We start from the raw sequence: 24,094 nt of genomic DNA on the forward strand, positions 1-24,094 counted from the left end.
TAAACTGTATCAGTTATGCACAGTAACTACTGTAATAGAACATTGTTTTATATCTGCACTAGTAGAATTTCAGAGTACATTCTTCTATATCCTACTGCCAGTGAGTTCTATACCAAGAGGTATAAAACCTGTTTTACATTTTCCTCTGTTATGAAAAGTAAATGATGTCGTAGATTCTGGGTCTCCAATCCAAGTTAAATGTAAATAGGTATTTAAATGTTTTGATTAATTCTAGTAGAAACATAAATGGAATAAATACTTAGATGATCATTTTTACCCTAATTTTTGGCAAGATGAATAAAATGATTTTTGACATTTTATACTAAAAATAAAGAAAAATATTGTCTACATTATAATATATATAATATATAATAATTTATATACAAGTTAATGGTTGGTCTGATAAGCAATCTCAAGACTCCACACTATCAACACTCAAAAGCTTCTTCCCAGTCAGAAAGTGTGCTTTTGTAAAATATACTGAAACTTACTATATGCTAAAAATAATCAATAGTCAATTCACCTTCACCATTCCAAGCATTAAATGCAAACAATGACAAAATAGATAAAATTGGAGGATGAAGTATCTTAAATAAAATAAATGTAGACTTTTGAAATAAACCATTATTTTTGTTGATAGCAATCTCTGGTTAGGGTAAAGAAAATTAGCGTAAGGAGTAATTGAAAATTACCCCAGGAAGCCCTCTCACCTATGATAGTATGATCTGTAAAAGTGAAAACAATATAAGTATAATGAGTCAAGAATTATTGAATATAAACATAGGATATAATAAAGTACTTCAGCCCATTTTTATAAACATAATAACAAAACATTTAGAAATTTATGAGACTAGGTCAGGTGTGGTGGCTCACATCTGTAATCACAGCACTTTGGCAGGCCAAGGTGGGCAGATCACTTGAGGCCAGGAGTTCCAGACCAGCCTGGCCAGTATGTATTTAATAAAAAATAAATAAGTAATAATAATACAAAAATTATCTGGGCATGGTGGCACACACCTGTAGTCCTAGCTACACAGGAAGCTGAGGCATGAGAACTGCTTAAACCTGAGAGGCATAGGATGCGGTAAGCCAAGATCACACCACTATACTCTAGCCTGGTGACAGAGTAAGACTCTGTCTCAAAAAAAAAAAAAAAAAAAGAAAAGAAAAGAAAAGAAAGAAATCTATGAGACTATTTTTCCACCTTCAGGAAAGATGAGGTCAGAGCCTTGCTCAGATTATAGAGAACAGTTCATACCAGACCCACTGAATCATCTCTTCGCCTTAGAATAATCAAATTAGTAGTTAAGGGAAACATAGCAGATAGTCATATACTCTATATTTAGACTTAAAGAAGGCTCTGAACATATTTTTTAAATTAATTAATTTAAATCGTTATATGATAGTGGTGAGAAGCAGCCCTATAAACTGAGTATGAACAGTGCCCTGGAGGTCACACTGTAAAACAGTGGTTCACTCCAAAGAAATGTCTGGGGAAAACTAAAGTGATCACACTGCATATAAACTTTCCAAAATCATGTTCTTTAAGGAAAATCAAACACAGTTTTATAGAGTCCAATGATCCCCATCATGAACAGCAAAACAGTCTTTTTTCTCTATTTTCTCTTTTTTAAAACTTGAATTTTTACCAGTAAATAACAGAAAAGAACGAAAAATTGTACATCCTCTTCTGTAATTTAGTGATAAAGATTTAAGTTTAAAAATCCTATCTACTTAAAAAAAAAAAAATTAACAGGGTGAAATGTAAAATCTATGAAATACATAGTCTCATAAAATCAAGATTATAGAGAAACAGGAAACGGAACTTATAAAGAATTTATTAGGTACTATTATTTCTATAAAGTGGGGGAATAGGTAAAAACACAAACTTCACAAAATTGTATTTCTTTTTGAGTTATCATAGAATGTAAATATTGTATATAAAATAATATATATTATTTCACAGAATAACAAACTCTTGTATGGAATAAGTCTTTATAACTACAGAACAGGGTAGAATGGTAATTAAACTACTGAAACATAGTTGTCATAATTAGTTGTATTAAGATAGATAAGAATCCTTAACCTTCCTAAAAAATGTATCAGATTAGCACAAAATTCTTTTTTTTTAATATGTATTTTATTGCACTTTAGGTTCTGGGGTACATGTGCAGAACATGCAGGATTGTTGGATAGGTACATACATGACAATGTGGTTTTCTGCCTCCATCCCACCATCATATATATCTGGCATTTCTCCCCATGTTATCCCTTCCCAACCTCCCTATCCCCTGCTATCCCTCTCCTATTCCCCTCGAAAAGACCCCAGTGTGTGATAATCCCCTCCCTGTGTCCATATGTTCTCACTGTTCAACACCCACCTATGAATGAGAACATGCAGTCTAAGATGTTCATAACAATTTCTTTCTAACACTTGCTTATGGTAATTTTGTTGTTAGATCTACACTTACCTTATTCATAATAACATCTAAATTAAAAAATATGAAAGTGCAAGCTTCCATAAATCATAGTATGAGTTCTCCAAATACGTTCACAGAGAGAAAGAGATTCCCTCACACCTCTTCTACAGTGGATGGAAGGATTTCTGAAGCTGGTGTTCAATGGCCAATAAAGAATCATTCATTCACCCAAAATTTCGAAACATGTAAGCTTGAAATCTCAATCCTTTGAAGGACCTACACATTTAATACCAGCCAACAACAACTTCACAGATGAGTCCGACCTGACAAGAAATAGACTTTTTGACCTGTCCTTCAAAGAGCAAGAGTTTTGGAATCAACGTCCTCTGCTTGTCACCTGCAATAAGCTCAGATTTTTGACCCCCCTGAATCTCCAAGAAAAAAAAAAACTAATCTTCATTAGGAAAAACAGAAAACAAACTAAAATCATTATGTGATTCAAATATAAATACAGGCATGAATTACTTAATGCCAACAGAAATACCTTCTGAGAAACGCACTGTTAGGCAATTTCACCATTATGCGAACAATACCTACACAAACCTAGATGGCATAGCCTACTACACATATAGGCTAAAGGGTATAGTTTCTTGCTCCTAGGCTACAAGTCTATACAGCATGTGACTATCCTGAACACTGTAGGAAACTGGAACACAATGGTATTTTTGTGTCTTAAACATTGAAAAGGCATGGTAAAAGACAACTTTATAACCCTATGGGAACATTGTCATATATGCAGTCAATCTGACTAAATCATCATTATGCAGTGCACGACTGTACTTTGATTTTGATTATTTTCAGAGAAACAAAATGTGGTAAACTGTACTCATTTCTTCACAGAATAAGGAAATGCTGTTAAACAGAACTAAGAGTTCTGAAGCATACAATAGAAACTGATCTCTAGTAAGTGATCAGAATCTTTAGCCACTAGTGCAACAGAAATGTGTAAACTGGCTGTCATTGTCTAACAACTAAATAAACTGAAATAAAACTTGTTAACAACTCATATCCTAATTACTTATTTACTATTTCAGCATTTCTTAAAGGTCCAATTTCATGGATGCTAAAAAACATAAATTAATGGCTTTCTTATAAGGCGCTCCTATAAGTTCAAATGTTTTAAAGGCAGCTTTTACTATATATAAACTATTCATCATAGATCAGAGAAATCAAGTTTTCATTGAATTTTGAGAAGTGGAAATTGTCTACTAAACTTGGAATCCAAATATAGGTGGAATTTTAAAGATACTTTATTGAGTTGAATTTTGAAATCCACCATGTACTAAGCTTTGAAAGAAGAAGAATTGCTAAATAGAGTTAAAGCTTAGATTCTAAGTCTCTCTATTCCACCAATTTATTACTTTTTAAGGTAAACCATATTTGCTATGAAAATAAATTGAGTTTTTTTTTTCACAAAACGTTTACAGTATAGATACTATCCCTATTCCTGAAACTAGCATTACAAAAATAATGCAATCATATTATTTACCTTTAAAGTTTGGATTCCCTTTATGAATCTTCAATAAATACCACTGAGTGGTTGTCATTCATTTTCTTTATGAACTCCCAAGTATTATATAGCCCACTATTTCACTAGGCAACCCCCTCCATTTTTAATGTCTCCAGTTGTTGGAAAGTTCCTCTTAATCCTTAACCAAACCTACCTTCTTATAACATCTACTCTTTAATTCTAGTTTCGCTATCTGAAACAAAATAAACTTTATCTCACTTTTATATGATAACCATTAAAATATTTGAAAGAAGTTTTCACTTCTTATGAACACTTTCATGCAAGACACTTAAAATAGTGCCAGAAATATTAAGATACACAGATACAGATAAATATTGATAGATATGCCTTTTAAATATTAAACAATATTTTGGCATTTGTCTCCAAGAATAAATATTAAAATTTAACAAAAGGAGTAGGGTTTAGTCAAAACTAAGGATTAAAAATGAGAAAAACAACCAAGGGAATGTTAAATATATGTTCAGTGACAAAACTAAAACAAGGAGTAAATAAACTTGTGGAATTCAGAAGAATGTGGTAGTTATTCGTACAACGAAATGAGAGCAAACAAGAGAGGTCCACTGACTATGAGGTTGGCAATGAAAACAAGCTTCAAAAAGTTACCATGCTCAAGGTTACCCAGCTAGTAAATAACAGCCTGAAGCTGGGAAGTCCTGCTACACAGACTGCATTTTTAATCATATACAATATTGTCTCTCAACACTGCTTTATTCTGTGCTTGCTCAGTGATGATGCCCTATCAAAGCATATGTAAAGCTAATTGCTTCTATCAGAATTATAATAATTAGAAATTACCATAAAACCCACTTGCAAAAAGAAAGATTCTATAGCTTAAGTCATGATTCAAAAATTGCTATAGAAAAAAAAAATAAGTTGTCATCTGAGTTCTGGAACTCAATTATGCCAAATCTCAAAATCCTTGAAAAGTAAAACCATTACAAAATAATAAGAAAAGAAATCTAGTGTGTTATGTTGCCAAGCCTCTGTTATCTTTTCCTGTTTTGAATGTACTTCAGGGCTTAGCATGGTGGCTCACACCTATAACCCCAGCACTTTGGGAGGCTGAGGTGGGTGGATCACCTGAGGTCAGGAGTTCGAGACCACCCTGGTCAACATGGTGAAACCCATCTCTACTAAAAATGCAAAAGTTAGCCAGGCATGGTTGTGGCCACCTGTAATCCCAGCTACTCAGGAAGCTGAGGCAGAAGAATCGCTTGAACCTAGGAGGAGAAGGTTGCAGTGAGCCAAGATCGTGCCATTGTACTCTGGCCTGGGCAACAAGAGTAAAACTCTGTCTCAAAAAACAAAAACAAAAAAGACAGAATATACTTAAGAAAGACAAAGGCTACTGTGACTACCTAAGCTATCTTCCCATCAGAGCAACTGTCAAGCTCTGGGGCCCTCTTTAGATGAATATAGGGTGAGGGTTGCTAAGAAAACTACTCTGCATTCTCTTAGGTAAAGTATCCTGTGGTGTTGCGGTAATTATAATAATATGTTAATGTTTTTCTAAATGGTCTTCAAATGCTTGATTAGCCCATAAAGTTCTGTTGCTCTGAAAATGAAGAGTAAAGGTACATGCTGGCTTTATGGTTCAGCTGCAACTTCTTGGGTACCACATGGCCACACAGAATATATCCAAAGGAAAAACTGTTATTTCAACCTAAGATATCAATAGAAAGGATAAAGTCAAGTACAATTGACTTTTCAGATATTTCTATGAATGAAACTTTCTGAACAGAAGTTTCTCCATAAATATTTTTAAAGGAGAGTAAATTTAAAATTATACAAGACAACTGCATAGGAAGTAACAAGAATCTGAATAGGAGATGTGCCAAAATAGCTAAGACTCTATTGAATGATCAGAGAAAATATGCCATAGAAAAATAGCTTAACTACACTACTAAAAATAACTGAAAGAAAAATATAAAGACTACACTGGCATGTATTTTTTTTTTTTATCAGAAAAACAGAGTATGTAAAACTCCAATTATCTATAACTATATAACTAATGAAATTTACATAAAAAAGTAAAAAGAGGTACACCAAAATGTTATCAATGGGTGTTTCAAGGAATTAATAAAAAATAGATGGTTTTTATTAGTGTCCTGCATTTTCCAAATTTTTCATAATTGTAATTATATAAAACAATAAAAAGGATCCAATAGCAAATTGAAAAAATACATATGATTAAATGTCTACAGTATCCAGCAAAAGATATATTTTGGAAAAAACGAAAAGAAAGAAAATAAATTAAACTGGATGCTCCAGACAAGAATGTTTAGAAAGGACATAAAATGTGTCGAACGGCACAATAGAGTAATTACTTTACAAATCCCATCAGTACCAGGATACTAGAGAAATGTATGAGTCCTACCTACTCCCTTTAAAATGATTACATGCCAATTTCTGAAAGAAATCTTCCCTACCCAATCAATCTTTTCAATGCCCAAGGCCCATTACTTTCTGTTACATCACCATGTTCTATTTTGTTCACAGAAATGGAGAAACAACAATGTAATTAACAACTAACTTCTAATTTGAAACAAAATATGCCAAAAGACAATAAATAGCATATTGAAACTGCTGAGGAAGAAAACACTTCCAATCAAAAATTTTATATCCAGAAAAACTATCAATAATGAAGGCGAAATAAAGGCATTCCCAAATGAACAAAGAGTAATAGAACGTGTTGCTGGCAGATCTACTATAGAAGATATACCAAAGGAACATCATCCAGTTGAGAGACGATGCATGAATACTAGGGTAAGAATGAAGAACACTGGAAATGCTAGATATAAGAGAGTATATGAATACACTTGAATATATTTTCTAATTCCTTTAAAAAACATATGTAATATACATAATTGTTATATATTTTATGTATATAATTATATCACCTATAATTACAATTATTTTATAATTGAGTTTATAACATGTAAAATAATACAACAAAAAATGCAACAGATGTAGTTGAAGATTTCAATATTCCATGCTCAATAACTAAAATAACAACTAAAGAAAAGTATCAGATTTAGAAGACTTAACACCATCAGTTTAACCTGACATTTATAGAGTACTCAACTCCAAAACAGGAAAATACAGATTCTTTTCAACTGCATATAAAACATTATCCAGGATAGAACATGTGCTGAATAATAAAACAAGTATTTATAAATTTTAAAGGATCAAAATTGTTTAAGGTATGTTCTCTGACAATCATGAAATTAAACATTAATAACACAAAGAAATTTGAAAAAAATCAAAATTTTTAGAAATTAAATAGCATAATACCAAGTGACCAATTTGTCAAAGAAGAAATTACAATAAAAGTCAGAAAATAATTTGATTTAAAAAATACACTCTATAGGTTAAAATTTATGGGATAAATCTAAAGCAGTGCTTAAAGGAAAATTCATTATTCAAGGGACTATATAAGAAAAGAGTGTCTTTTGAGTATCTCAACTCAGTAAGTTTCTGCATTAAAAAAACTAGAGAAAGAGTAAATTAAGGCTAAAGCAAGAAGAACACAAATAATAGACAAGTGGGTGAAAATCATAATTTTTTAAGAAAAGAAAGATTCTGTTTCCTTGAAAATATTAACAAAATTGACAAATCTTTATCAAATATTACCAAGATAAAATAAGAAAGGGATAGGATATGAATTACCAAAACCAGGAATGGAAGAGGAGACATCACTAGCTACACTAAAGAAATTAAAAAGATAATATTAAAATATTATAAACAATTTTATGCCAACAAATTGGATAATTTAGATGAAATAGACAAATTCACACAAAGATACAAATTGCCAAAACCGACTCAAGAAGAAACAGAAAATCTGAGAAGATCTGTAATAAGTAAAGTAACTGAATTGGTAATTTAAAATTATCCCATAAAGAAAAGCCCAGGCTCAGATGGTTTCGCTGGTTAGTTTTATCAAATATTAAAAAAACAGTGCCAATCTTACACAAAGTCTTACAGAAAAAGATGAAGAGTAAACACTTTCTAACCCATTATCTGAGGCTAAAGATGTGACCAAAAATATTCAATGCTATGGACTAATATTTTCTGTAAACACAGATAGAAAAATCCTTAACAAAGTATTAGCAAACTAAATCCAGCAATGTATAAAAAGGTTAATACACCAGAGCCAAGTGGGATTTATGCCAAGATTTTAAGTTTAGTTCAACATATGAAAATCTGTTAATAATTTTCATATTAACAGATATCAATAAGGGGCAAAACCACATAATAATCTCAATAGATACAGAAAATAGATTTGACATAATCCAACACCCACTCTTAATAAAAAGCTTCAGTAAACTAGGAATAAAAGAGAACCTTCTCAATCTGATTAAGAACATCTACAAACAACCACATGCAATCTAATACCTATGGTATTACCGAATGCTATTCTTCTAACTTCGAAAAAAGCAAGGATGTGCATTTTTGCCACTTCTTTTCAACATTGCAATGAAGGTTCTAGCCAGTGTAATAAGGCAGGCAGACAGGGAGTGAGGGAGGGAAGGAGGGAGGGTGAGGAAGGGAGGGAAGGAGGGGTGAGGGAGGGAGGGAGGGAGAGAGGGAAGGAAGGGAAGGAAGGGAAGGGAGGAAGGAAGGGAGGGAGAGAGGGAGGGAGAGAGGAAGAGAGTGAGGGAGGGAAGAAAAGGAGGAGAGGGGAGTGGAGAAAAGGGGAGGGAGAAAATAAACAAGTTAGGCCCTCATGGCATATACAAAAATTACCTCAAAATGTATTCATGAACCTATATGTCAAGCCAAAGTTACAAAAACTTCTAGAAGAAAACAAAGAAGGGAATTTCTGTGGTTTTGAATTACATAATAATTTCTTAAATCCTGTAACAATAGCATAATCTATAAAAGAAAATATTGTTTATATTAATATTTAAACTGCTAAAACTTTTGTTCTTCAAAGGCAGTATCTTTTAAAGACAATATCGTATCTAGAATGTATATTTTTAATACAGTTTATTAATAGGAAAGCAAACAACAATTAAGTATGGGCAAAATATTTTTCTAGATATTTAACTAAATTATACCAATGACTAAAAAGTATAAGAAAAGATGTTTACCACCACCTTTAGTCATCACGGAAGCGTAAATTAAAACCTAAGACACCGCTTTGCACTCATTAGAAAGGCTATGATGGGCCGGGTACGGTGGCTCACTCCCGTAATCCCAGCACTTTACGAGGCCGAGGTGGGCGGATCATGAGGTCAGAAGATTGAGATCATCCTGGCTAACATGGTGAAACCCCATCTCTACTAAAAATATTTAAAAAATTAGCCAGGTGTGGAGGCATGTGCCTGTAGTCCCAGCTACTTGGGAGGCTGAGGCAGGAGAATCACTTGAACCTGGGAGGCAGATGTTGCAATAAGCCACGTCGTGCCACTGCAATCCAGCCTGGGTGACAGTGCCGAGACTCCATCTCAAAAAAAATGGGAAATGCCATAAATTCTTTGAAGAACAGTTCAGCAATTTCTTTAAAAACTAAACATAAACTTATTATATGATGCAACAATTCTTCTCCTGTAAATCAGCTCAAGAGAAATGGGAATATATCCACACAAACTCTTGTATGTGAATGTTCATTGCAACATTATTCATGATAACCAAAATCTGGAAATAATCCAATGTCCATCAACTGGTGAATGGATAAACAAACTGTAGTGTATCCATGCAATGGAATACTGTTCAGGAAAAATTAACAAACTGTTGATGCATACTACAATATGGATAAACTCAAAAACATGATGCCAAACCAAAAAAAAGAGAAAGGCAACTAATTGTAGGAAATTTGTAAGCAATGTCTAGAAGAAGCAAATCTATAGAGATAAAAGTAGGCCAGTGGTTGCCTGCGGTTGGAGGTAGGAGCAGGAATTGGCTGCAAATGGGTACAGGTTTGGGGGTGATACAGTTTTCTAAAACCACACTGTTGTCATAGATGCACTATTAAATACATTTACTAAAAATTACCGCACCGTATACTTACCAAAAATGTACATATGAACAAAGAGGGAACTATCAAAAATGAAGAGGTAGACAACACATTCAAAACATATTTTTTTCACTAAGACTTAAAGCTACTGGCTAAAACAAAATGATTCTAACTTAAACACAAAAGGACTTTGGGAGGCCGAGGCGGGTGGATCATGAGGTCAAGAAATCGAGACCATCCTGGTCAATATGGTGAAACCCCGTCTCTACTAAAAATACAAAAAAATTAGCTGGGCACGGTGGCACGTGCCTGTAATCCCAGCTACTCAGGAGGCTGAGGCAGGAGAATTGCCTGAACCCAGGAGGCGGAGGTTGCGGTGAGCCGAGATCGCACCACTGCACTCCAGCCTGGGTAACAAGAGCAAAACTCCATCTCAAAAAAAAAAAAGAACAGTTAAAGGAAGATTCTGTATGATTTTTAACCAAAGGGACTGATTTTTCTCCCTCAGAACCTACAAACCTTTAATAGAACTAAATAAAATCTGATCTCCAATAGGAGGTACCTCCTGTTATATTCAGGGCTACAATCTCTCTTGTTAATAAAAATTAAATATAGCAAAATAAACACTTTAAGCCCATAGATGATTATTAGGAATACATAATTCATCATGTAATCATGTACAGTCTCTTCTGACTATACAAAATAAAGTAACTATACAGGAACAATGCCATTAAATCTCCTGTGTGCTTCATTAAAAAAAAATACAGCAATTTTAACACTGTACTAATTTTTTTAAACCCAGAACTAGCATGAACATCACAAATATCTGCATCAAAATATCAGTTTCTCAAATCTACTTTAAAAGGCAATGACCAGGCAGCAAAATTTCTATACGCCAAGAGTGTTCAAGTTGAAAGCCAAATCAAGAATACAATCCCATTCACAATAGCTACAAAATAAAATAAAATAAAATATCTAGGAATACATCTAATCAAGGTGAAAGGTCTATGTAAGGAGAACTACAAAATACTGCTGAAAGAAATTTTTGTAACACACAAATGAAAAAACATTCCATGTTCATGGTTCAGAAGAGTAAATATCATTAAAATGGACACACTCCCCAAAGTAATCTACAAGTTCAATGCTATTCCTATCAAGATACTATTATCATTTTTCACAGAACTAGAACCAAACTATTCTAAAGTTCATATGGAACCATAAAAGAGCCCAAATAGCCAAAGCAATCCTAAGCAAAAAGAACAAAGCCAGAGGCATTGCATTACCTGACTTCAAACTATACTATAAGGCTATAATAACCAAAACAGCATGATATTATTACAGAAACAGATACATAAACCAGTGGAACAGAATTAAAAACCTGGAAATAAAGCCACACAACTACAGCCATCTGGTCTTCAGCAAAATTGACAAAAAATCAGCAATAGAGAAAGGACTCCCTACTCAACAAATAGTGCTGAGATAGGTGGCTAGCTGTATGCAGAAGAACAAAATGGGACCCCTTGCTTTTTACCATAAACAAAAATGAACTCAAGATGGATTAAAGATTTAAATGTAAGACCTCAAACAGTAAGAATCCTAGAAGAAAACCTAGGAAACACCATTCTGGACACTGGCCTTGGGAAAGAATTTGTTATTAAGTCCCCAAAAGCAATTGCAACAAAACAAAAATTGACAAGTGGGACCTAATTAAACTAAAGAGCTTCTGCACAGCAAAAGAAATGAACAGAGTAAACCACCTAAAAAATGGGAGAAGTATTCATCTAATAAACTATGCATCTAACAAAGGTCTTATAACCACAATCTATAAGGAACTTAAGCAAGCACAAAATAACACTATTAAAAACTAGGCAAAAGATACGAACAGACATTTCTCAAAATAAAACATAAAAGCAACCACCAAACACATTAAAAAAAAGATCAACATCACTATCAGAAAAATGCAAATCAAAACCACAATGAGATACCATCTCACACCGGTCAGAATAGCTATTATTAAAAACTCAAAAACAGCAGATGCTGGCAAGGCTGTGGAGAAAAGGGAATGCTTATACATGGTTGGTGGGAATATACATTTGTTCTGCCTTTGTGAAAAACAGTTGGGAGATTTTTCAAAGAACTTGAAAAGAGCTACCATTAAACCTAGCAAATGCATTACTAGTTATATATCCGAAAGAAAATAAATTATTCTACTAAAATAAATTATTCTACTGCACTCATATGATTATTACAGCACTATTCACAATAGCAAAGACATAAAATCCATCCAGGTGTCCATCAATGGTGGATTGGATAAAGACAATGTAGTACATATATATCACGGAATACCATGCAACTCTTTAAAAGAATGCATAGTTGGATGCAGCTATGCAGCCGTAAAAATGATGCAGCTTGAGGCCGTTATTCTAAGCAAACCAACACATGAACAAAAACCAGATACCACATGTTCTCACTTAAAAGTGGGAGCTAAACATTGGTACTCATGGACATGGAGATGGCAACAGCAGACCCCGAAGACTAGACGGGGAAAGGGGGGCAAGAGTTGAAAAGCTGTTGGGCACTATGCTCAGGACCTGGGTGACAGGATCAGTCAAACCCTAAACCTCAGCATCATGCAATATACTTAGGTAACAAACCCATACATGTACCCGCTGGATCTATATAAAATTCAAATATTAAGAAATAATAAATTACATTAAAAGAAAAAAGAGCAATGATCAGAAAGCAGTTCTAGAGAAATGTAAGCAACACACAAATTAAAAATTAAGGTCTCATTCATACTTAAAAGAACAGAGTGAACTCCAGATAATTTTCAACTAAGTAATGTCTCTGTTCAGCTAATGTATAGAGAAAGCTCTAATGTTAAGTTGTTCAGCACTAAAACTAAAGTTCAATATTTGAAATTCTCTAATAAAATATTATTATCTGAACAAAAAAGAACTGCTCACACTTTCTGAAATTAAATTAAAGTTGAAGTCAAATAACGTATTCTTGACAGTAAAATGAAACTTGTCTTTCAACGGTTTCATTATGGTATGGTAAGATTAATAAATATATTTAAAAACTTTTCAATCATCGCCTCAGAAAAAGATGGGCAACTGTCTACAAAAGATAAAAGAGTATTTTGAAAACTGATTTGGCCACAGAAAACCAGACATTTCCTACTTTATTCTTTGAAAATTGTTTCCCAGTATTTGTTTGTAGCTTCTAATTAATAAGACAAATGAGAGCATATTTCTGGGAATTAAACAAAACTGTGTTTTTGTAATGCTTTTCCTCAGTTCCAACCCTGAGAACAAAAGTGAAGATGAATAACAATGCTACGGCTCTGTGGCTGGGATGGTGTATTTCAAATGCTGGGTTTCTTCCGAGGTGTTATTAAAGTTCTCTGAAGCGTTGCTACTAAAAAAAAAAAATGTCAAAAGAACTCATGTTATTTATTGTTTCTCAAAATTCATTGCTGCTTCAGGTTGTGTCTAAGTTAATACATCCATTTTATTTTGAAAGTCACTGCAAAATGCTCTGATAAATGAACATAAAAGACATTAGTAGATACAGGTAATGAAAACTCGATTCCAAACCTTCATGAATATGACAAAGAGACCAGAGATTTTAAAACGATGATAGTATGTAAATAAAATGCAGATCCAAACAGAGCTCCTATAGAATGTATTATGAGTGATCTTCTAGTCTTTATTAAGGAGACAAGCAGCAGGGACCAAGGCATATTTTGTGAAGATGTTAGGTGAGCTCAATATTTCTCTAAAATTATCAAACCTACTGATATCTGGTGCTATCTCATATAAGGCAGTAAGTGAATAGGGGACTAAATAGGGAGAATGTTATAGGTGGAAACACAAATGATAATAGGAGAAGAAGCAATAATGGACATTTATGCAGTGCTTAACCCTGGGGTCAAAGATGCTAAGAATTCTACATGGATTATGTCATTTAATCCTCCCATAACTTCCTGAGGTAGGCAGCCTAAACTGTCAGAGATTTATTTTAACTAATTCTTGATGACAGATGAGCCCTTCATGGGAGATAAGTCAGATTCTCCCCACTTGTCTTTTAAAATGCATCTGAATTCACTGAAACATAGAGATAAAAGACAGCTTCATGCCAAGGTGCGGTGGCTCACACCTGTAATCTCACACCCTGGGAGGCCAAGGTGGGTGAATCACCTGAGGTCAGGAGTTTGAGACCGGCCTGACCTACATGGTGAAACCCAGTCTCTACTAAAAATACAAAATTAACCAGGTGTGGTGGTGCACACCTATAGTCCCAGCTACTCGGGAGGCTGAGACAGGAGAATCGCTTAAACAGGAGAGGCGGAGGTTGCAGTGAGCTGAGACTGCATCACTGCACTCCAGCCTGGGTGAGACAGAGCATGGCTCCATCTCCAAAAATAAAAATAACTTTTAAAAAAAGAAAGAAATTTTCATGATCAATTGACCTCATATATACGTATATATGCTAAGTATGATTTGTAAAGGAGTAAAAATATTAATTTGTCCAGGTTCATTAATTTCCAATGTATAAAAAGGAGGCTCTAACATTAACAAGATTTACTAAGACATGGTTGTCAGACACCTCTCTTCCAGTCTGTTGATACTTTCACCACACATCATGACCTTACATGGCAGAGAAGGAAGCTATGTGCTATTACTCTGATTTCTAACAACGTTATCCACAAACAAGATTCACTCTACACATAGAAGCTTTGTAATTCATATTAGTGGGTTACGTTTACATTGACTAAATATTAACCTGCAAACTGCTCATTAAGCTGCAAAAAAAAAAAAAAACCTCAAATTCACCATAATGCCTTGTAATTCAAAAGATCTATGCAATACATTTCCCAATTCTCAGAACAATATTTGATGTAAATGGGGCAAAAGAGATACACACCCCAAATTAACATGAATTAATTCAGTCTTTATTCTCTATACTGAATCTGCTGCGTTTTTAAAAAAACAACCAATTCATTCATACTTAATGTTTGACATCTGATAAGGAAAGAAGATGATGAATGGAAGTTGAGTTTAGGGAAGGACGAAAACACAGGAATACTATAAGGGGGAAAAGAAGAAAACAGAGAGGGAGAGAGAAGAATATGTGAGGCATGGATGATCAGTTAGAGAAAATGTAGAGGAAACCAAGAGGAATCAAAGCATGGTCGAGCCATCTGGAAGAGTTTTTTTCTAACCTCAAGACTGTTGAAGCCTGCTACTGATTACTGTATCAGATGCCCCTAGGTGACATTCTTGCTTCTGATGACCAACCCTTGCATCTTTACAGCTCATGACAGCAAAACCAAGATGCAAATACTTTGGAGGCTAGGACAATAGCTTTCCATTCATTTCTATCTCGCCAAACTGCTCGTGAGCATTTTCCACCTCTAGTCATACAATTAACCTGTGACTGACAACAGAAAATCACAAAAATCATGATTTATCAAAAGCACTGCAGTTCAATCTGCAAATGTTTAACTGTCATACAGCTACATGATTAGCTCTTGATTTTTTTTTATGGCAGAGGTAGTGTTTCATTGGTATTAAATGCACAGACAAAATAGTTAAATTATGAGAGCCTTCAAAGTTAGAATAAGGAATAAATACAAATTATATTAAAATTGCATTTTCTTATAAAAGCTAACTAAGAAATTAGAGACTTCAGACAACATAGAGGTATACATTAACAAGAAGAGCTATTGGGGGAAAATAATAAAGATCAAAGTCAAATTTATCAACAGAAACACAAATTTTACATCTGACTTTTCTTCTTTCCATGTTGTAATAAATTGCAAATTTGAAGCCTGATGACATACTAATTGAAAAATGTTATTATCTGGTAAAACTGTACATGACAACTTTACTGACTATAGCTTCAATTTGGGCAAATGTAACCTCCCAAATGTCCCATTGTGGCAAACTCAGGTGAGTAAGCAGAAATAAATATAAGGATGAGTGGATATCTATCCTTATTTTAACTGAAAATCCTGCCTATTGCTTTATTTTTAAACTGCTACTAACATGTTTAAATGATAATTGCATCTCCTCAATGAGCACAGTTCCTTATTATTGGAATTGGCAGGGGGCCTTGACATTTGAGTCATCGTTTCATTATGTCTATTTCTTACTCTGGTATACAAATTAAATAGAAATACAAGCCAAACGAAATATAAGGGGGAAAAATCTGAAGCAGTAATTTTAAAATGAATTATTTTTTCTCAAATCTATAAAATATATAAAGCGACAAGACTGATGATCATATATTCTAGTTCAAACATATTTCCAAAAATACCATCTTCAATTCTAAAGGCCAAAAATGCTTCAAATTCTCCTAGCCAAATACTGTACTTCTGTAAAACAGAACTGATAGCTTTGATATTCCCTAAATTAAAGAGCGAGAAAAATGTATTTTAAAGCAACTACAAATGAGAACAAAAATGCACATTTAACAAGTTTCTTCCATTCTAAAGGACTTCAAAATGGGTAATTATTGAACATATATATATATATGTATAAATATACATATAATATACATGTGACAAATTTTATTCAAATCATCATCATACGATCAAATAGTAACAATTCATTCAGACTACAATATCCAGATGTGCCAAACTGGAATCCAGGTCTATCTTTAGATATTTTCAAGTCACTGAACTTACATGATAAAAAACACTGAATTCCTAAATCACCTAATTTAGTCCTATTGAATAAATGAGCATCATTCTATCTTTCCCAAATGATTTGTTTGTTTTTGAGACAGAGTCTCACTCTTGTCACCCAGGCTGGAGTTCAGTGGCACAATCTGGTCTCACTACAGCCTCCACCTCCCAGTTTCAAGCAATGCTCCTGCGTCAGCCTCCTGAATAGCTGGGATCACAGGCGCTCATCACCATGCCTGGCTCATTTTTTTGAGTTTTCAGGAGAGACGGGGTTTCATCATGTTGGCCAGGCTGGTCTCAAACTCCTGACCTCAGGTGATCTACCCACCTCAGTTTCCCAAAGTTCTGGGATTACAGGTGTGAGCAACTTTGCCTGGCCATCTCTCTCTAATATTTATTTTAAAACATTCCACTGAACTTCAAAATTATAAAAATCATCAATCATGAAACTAGTGCTGTATAAAATCCTCAAAAACATGTTAAGCACTGCTTTCAAGGGGCTATTTCCTCATTTATTTATTGTTACTCCAGAGTATGTAAAAATTATTTTCACTGAGTATTTAATTACTGATACAACTCTTCTTTCCTTTAGCCCAGAGCAACCTGTCATTTCTAATAGCTAACAGCTTCCCCCAAATGCTTGGAAATAGGCTGAATAGACTAAAAGAACTTTATTTACCCTGGTACAAAGTGGTGAAAAGATACTCTACCAGAAACGGAATGACTGTACATTCAAATGTTTCTCCTGGAAATTAGTGGATTTTTTTAAATCACTGAAAGTGTATTACTAAACATAAAAAGTCATGGTTTATTTTTCTTTACATTTTATTATTTATTTTAATGTTGACTTTTTAAAATATTTTACCTGAGTGACAAAATGTTCATTTAAACCCAAATATTTTAAGATTTATTTCTAGTATCTTTTCATCAATTATTTATAATTTATAACCCACATTTCCCAAAAGAGATTCAAAGAAATCCACAAACAATTTTCTCGTCTTCACTTTATTCTCTCAACTAGGGATCATGTTCTAAAGTGATGAATTTGTATTTTAATACTAAAATTTAAATAGAAAAGAAGTCTTGAGATAGTCAATTCTCAACTTTTAGGGAACACATTATTCTGCATATTAAGACAAAAATAGGATGTAAACCAGATGTTCCTAGATTATAAAATTTAGAAAAGAACATATTCAAAGTGAAGGTAGCTGTTAGCATATATATTTAAAGATACTGCAGTCACACCCCACAATGTTGAAATGCTGTATTTCTCATAGTTTGACTATAGTCAGTGGAAATATTCATGAGTTTATATTATTAGGTTTTTAGTGAGTTCTATCATTTTTGTAATTGCTATAGCTAGTATTAATAAATGTCTTCTTTTTATATGCTGAAATAAATTAATGGAGGAGGCAGACACTATGCAAAATGGCTGGGAATTGGGCCAAATCTTTTTACATACATCCAGGGACCAGTAATCTTCTAAATGGCACTTTATGCTCTCTTGCCTAAATAATTACAAGTACAGCCAGCATGTAATTTACTGAAATAATTATCCACTCTTCCAGTTCCCATCACCCATCTCAAGTCCATAGCCACTTACCTTGTCTTTATTTTCAAAGCCAGAAGCCTCAGGCTTGGTTCTAATCACAAACGGGGTAGACAGTCGCAGCAGGACCCTTTCAAAGGTGGCATTAACCTTTGGAGATACAATCTCAAAGCAGTCCTCAAACTTGAGCACTTTGTGAGTGTCACACCGAAGCTGCTTCCTTAGACCTTCCCCCAGCTGAAGGACTGACATGCTGGGGTCAAACATCAGGTGGAAAGGGAAGGCTCTGCAGAAGGTGTTGATGCTAATTCTGAGGTCCGCAGGAACTTGGGAAGTTCCCTGTGGAAGGTTCTTTGTGATATTAGTATTTTCACATTCTTTGATAAGGAAAGTAAGACAGCTACAATTGCCTGGGTTTGAACCATCAGAGCACAGCTTCTCATTCGCAACCTGCTCCACTTCCACGTCCAGCCGATAGATCTTCTTTCCTGCAGCCTTAATCATCCCCAGCATTGCAAACCCCACAATATGGTGAGGGTGGAAGTAGTGGAGCATGAGAGTACCTTCAGGGAGCTCTTTGCATAGGAAAGATGGTGACTCCAGAGTGGCCTGTTTTCCAAAAGAAGTTCTAATGTGTTCCAACAAAGCATCGAAGCCGTTAAAAAAGTCCTGCAAAGTGCCACCTACAGCTCGAAGGACTCTCTCATTCTCATCAAAGCATATATTAAAGAACTCTTCACCAAATCTTTCTTGAATTTCCTCAAACTTCAAACCTAGAGGTAAATGGGAAGCAAATGTTAGTGAAATTTAACATAAATAATTGAATTTATAGGTTTTTAAATGCATATCAAAAGCGGTAACTACTGAGTGAAGTGACAAAGGTTTTGTTTCTTGGACCCACAAATTTCCACGTAGGTTAATGCACTCACTCAAATCAGAAAAAGTAAATTTCAGTTCATCTTTGGGATGCTTCTAAAATGTTAACGAACAACCTTGTTGTTTGTTTTTAAATAGAGTACATATTTTTAGACCAGTTTCAGATTCACAGCAAAATTGAGCAGAAGGCACAGTTATTTCCCAAATCTCTGCCCCCACACACGCACAGCCTGCCCCATTATCACATCCCCCACCAGAGTGGTACATTTATTACAATCTGTGAACCTACATGATGCATTATTATTATCCAAAGTCCATGGTTTACATTAGGGTTCACTCTTAACACTGTATATGCTGTGGGCTTAAACAAATGTATAATGACAGGTATACACTATTATCATAGCACATAGAGTACTTTCACTGCCCTAAAAATCCTCAGTTTATCCCTTCCATCTTCCAAACTCCCACAGCATCAACTTTTAACATGCTGCTAATCTAGTTGTTCACCTTTCAATAGCCTTGCAGTAGTTATCACAAATAACGTATTTTTCTTTTTCTTAATGACTTCCCCATTCTTCATAATATCCAAGTTGTCTACATATTATATCCACATACCATCCATATTATCATCTTACTTCTTATCAAAATGCATGTATTAAGTGGAAAATATAAACCAGAGAGGAAATCTACGGCACATGAGCGAAGAGAGGCATCAAGCTATCTGGTGGAAATGAAAGCCTTACATTAGCAATCTCTGGGAAAGTCATGCAGGTCAGCTAGACCTCAGGGAAAAGGAGACAAAACAAGAAAATAATGATGGCAGAACTATGGAATGATTTGCATTCTTTCATCCACAAAAGTGAGGGCAGCCAAGAAAGGAGTAGGAATCTGATGAGACAGAATTAAAGGTTGCTGTTAAGTTTTCTCCATGTATAATCACTGCCTGATGCCCTGGCAAAAGGAATTCCACCTTATAGTACTGGATATTATAATGAAAAATAATTAAGTGTGCATAATGTGTTATATAGTAATGAGAAGCAGGATCACATGTGATCACAAGATCCACCCTTGAGGACGATCTGAGGACAAATGAGGGAATTTATGTGCCACGGAGGACTATGACACATATAAAAGATTTAGGTCTGCATATTAAAGACAGCTTCTACCTAAAGTCACTCTATTGCTTCTCCTTTAACATTGGTTGAAATCAATATATGTAGTTTACATATTCATATTTTCTTGCTCCATTTACGTCATCTCATTAGGAAGTTCTACAAATCAGGCAGAACTGGAAAAAGACAGGTTACTTTGCTACTGCCCTGTGAGAGTGCAGAGCAATCTACACTGTCTATGGCTTAGTTGCTTTCCTACCTTTATCATTCCCTGAGTGTTCCTCCCAACCAGAAGTGAGGCAAAAGAACAGAGTCGATAATATTATTCTTAAACTAGAGTCAAAGCACATCTAATATTCTTTAAGAGGTTACTACAGAGTCTAAAAATTGTGGTAGCCAAGAAGTCATTTTGACAAAGAACTTCTTACTTAAAATTAATGTGATAGGAAAATGAGTAGAAAACCTAAGTGAGAAAGAGTCTCTTTATTAATAAGCATTTCATATTAATTTGGGTTTCATGGATTGGATGCTCAAGACTCGCTGAAAAAGTCACCTATTAAGATAAAAATATCACCACTCATCTCACATTGCCAGGTTACAAGGCTGCTCTTCAACATCCGTTGCATTCACTAACAATAACGTCAGCCAGAACTGATAATAATACTACTTATCTGTCCAGTTCTCTAGTGTAGAAAACAAGATAAATAATATTCACTGCCATTTGGCTCTTGTTCTGACTGCTCTGCTGAAACTGCTTTCATAAACACTTAACCCGATAAATACTGTTTTGTCCTTATCTTACTTAACCTTGTTCGCAGTTTTTCCTTTAATTTGACACTATTCATCATCTCTTCCTCCTATCTTTTGGCTCATCAAACGATACTCTCCTGGTTTGATTATTATCTGTCTGAACATTAATTCTCACTTCCTTCACTATAACTTCTTTCTATGCCAAATCCTTACATCACCGTCACTACGTTATAACTAGAAAACTCTAACATACAAATTAAATTTATATCACATTCAATGACAGTCCTCTCTTGCTATGAAATCTTCCAGTTATGAAATTCTTATTAAAAACTAAATACAGAGTAAATAAAAATTCCTATAAACTGACCATATATGCTGAACTACAATATTTCGTATGCCACTGAAAATATTCCATGGATAGCTTCTAAATTTTGAAGAATTGTATTTTCAAAAGACTTAGGGTCCATATGCATTGAAGAGAAAAAGAGAAGTTCTTCTATCTTTCTCATAACATTGAAAATGCCCTCACAGTTATCATGCACACAAATGTAAAGATAATACAGTAAGCTTATGTTCTCTGTCTAATGCCAGGATCTCAAAGAATCATCCAGAAAATAACAAGTTCACCACAGGCAACAAAATAAAAACTACTCTATGCACAGCAAAGTCTCAACCAGAAAACCTTGCTGCTCCATAAAGGAGCTTGGTACTACAATGACTGTACATTTTCTAATGATGATACTGAGGAATACCAGAAGCTAAAGTAACATTTGTATCACTAAAAAGTTGAATTTAATAATATATTAAAATATTATGCATGGCAATTCTATATAAACCCTTAATATTCAGTTAACTAATAAAGATTTTATTCTCACAACGGTTAAACTCCACAAGATCAGAAAAGAAGAAAATAAATTCTTAGATTTGAAAAGATTAAAACCAAGAAAAGATTACTTCAACTTTTACAAATATACTACAAGTCAATAGCCAAGACTTTCATTTTAAACCTAATCTCAAAAATTCAGAAAGCACAGACAAAGTGATTCAATTCAGACAACTGATGCAATTCTGACTCCCAAGGTTCCTCCTACGATTGACGCAAACCCCCTACTTACAGTAAATCACTTGAAACATATAGACAATGCTCAACTCCTCACATCACAAGATTCTATGACAGCTTGACATTTGGGTCTATAAGAATACACTTCCTCAAGGGGCAAAATTTATAACAAAACTGCTCTTATTAATGCGTAAGTTAAGTTGGAATTTTAAACTACTGTTAATTCACCTCTTTAAAAAAGTGAATAGCATAAATGCTGGCATCCTTTAGCTGTAAATAAAATAGAACCTGTTCCTTCATGACCTGGTCCTGTTGTCTCTCATCTGCTATCCCACCCCACTTCAGATGGCATTTCTTGAGGACAAGAACATTGCCCTATTTATGTCTGCGTATCTATCACTTGCAAAATGCCTGACACCTGGAGAATAAGCTTTTTTTTTTTTTTGAGATGAAGTCTGGCTCTGTCACCAGGCAGAGTGCAGTGACGTGATCTCAGCTCACTGCAACCTCCGTCTTCCAGGTTCAAGCGATTCTACTGCCTCAGCCTTCCAAGTAGCTGGAACTACAGGTACATGCCGCTATGCCCAGCTAATTTTTGTATTTTTAGTAGAGACAGTGTTTCATCATGTTGGCCAGGATGGTCTCGATTTCTTGACTTCGTAATCTGCCCACCTTGGCCTCCCAAAGTGCTGAGATTACAGGCATGAGCCACTGTGCCTGGCCAAGAATAAGCATTCTTTCATAGAAAGCATTCATTTAAGTATTTGTTTGGTGAATATTACTAACCTTTTAAGGTTGCACTTGTGCCACATCTAAGGATATGAAGACAAAAAGACACATTATTTTCTCTCACAGGCCCCTACAGAACAGTAAATTACATTGTGGTTGGGCTACACAGAGGTACACAGTAGTACCTACGGAGGTGCAGGAAAAAGAGCACCTGCCTCTCCTCAGGGAGACGATGTTTGAAGGGAGACTTGAATAAAAGAGCAGGGTAGGCCAGACACAGTGGCTCATGCCTGTAAACCTAGCACTTCGGGAGGCCAAAGCAGGCTGATCGCTTGGGCACAGAAGTTCAAGACCAGCCTGGGCAACATGGTGAAGCCCTGTTATCTACAAATAACACAAAAATTAGCAGGCCACGATGGTATATGCCTACAGTCCCTAGACCCAGGATGTTGAGGTTGCAGTGAACCATGATCATGCAACTGTACTCCAGCCTGGGCAGGGAAGTCAGACCCTGTCTCAAGAAAAAAATAAAATAAAAGCAGGTGTTCCCAGCCTGGGAAACATTGCAAAACCCTGTCTCTACTAAAAACACAAAAAAGTAGCCAGGCATAGTGGTGCAGGCCTGCAGTCCCAGCTACTCTGGAGGCTGAAGTGGGAGAATCACCTGAGCCCAAGGAAGTTTAGGCTGCAGTGAGCTGTGACTGCACCACTGCACTCCAGCCTGAAGGACAGTGAGACCTTGTGCTGAAACTAATTGGTCCCAGGCTTAATATCTGAATGACGAATCATTCATACCCAAAACCCCCACGACACAATGTTACCTATATAACAAACCTACACATGTACCACTGAATTTAAAAGTAAAAAAAAAAATCTGTGAACATATGCTTTAAAATATACATCAGATACAAATTTTAATAATGAGAAATGTGGTAATGAGGATGAAGCCAACCCCTATCTGAATACTCTGAAACAAATCAAATTTTTTCACCTAGTAACTACAACTAACAAGTGTAGTATCATAAAAGTACACTATAAAACTATCAATAGTACCCCTTCCTTTCAAATCACAAAGCAAATGTCTGTGTCTTTCTTATAAAATAAGAGATAGTCCCTTGTAGTATTTGTTCTGTGATCCTTCTATTTTCCATAAACATATTTAGAAGAACAACTTCTAAAACACTTTAATGTACAATGAGAAAAAAAAACCCAATGGAGGAAGGACTATAACTAAATGAACTACAGAGAGAATTTCCCCTGAACCACGGAAAATCCTGAATCTACAGATGGAAAAGGCATAAACTGCCTCCAGGATTGATCAGAAACACACGCATACACATATACACACAGACAC

The 24,094-nt window shown here is 34.8% G+C and overlaps 1 protein-coding gene across 1 annotated transcript in view; it reads right to left on the reverse strand.

Moving 5' to 3' along the window:
* Positions 1–24,094, reverse strand: part of GUCY1A2 (guanylate cyclase 1 soluble subunit alpha 2) — a 324,412-nt gene that overhangs the window by 232,750 nt on the left and 67,568 nt on the right. The window contains exon 4 of the mRNA XM_012474492.3: positions 18,268–18,986. Within this exon, the coding sequence (XP_012329915.1) occupies positions 18,268–18,986 (719 nt within the window). The remainder of the gene's footprint in view (positions 1–18,267; positions 18,987–24,094) is intronic.

Source organism: Aotus nancymaae, unplaced genomic scaffold (assembly GCF_030222135.1).
Source record: "Aotus nancymaae isolate 86718 unplaced genomic scaffold, 86718_ANA_hifiasm-v0.15.2.pri h1tg000012l, whole genome shotgun sequence".
NCBI lineage: Eukaryota > Metazoa > Chordata > Mammalia > Primates > Aotidae > Aotus > Aotus nancymaae.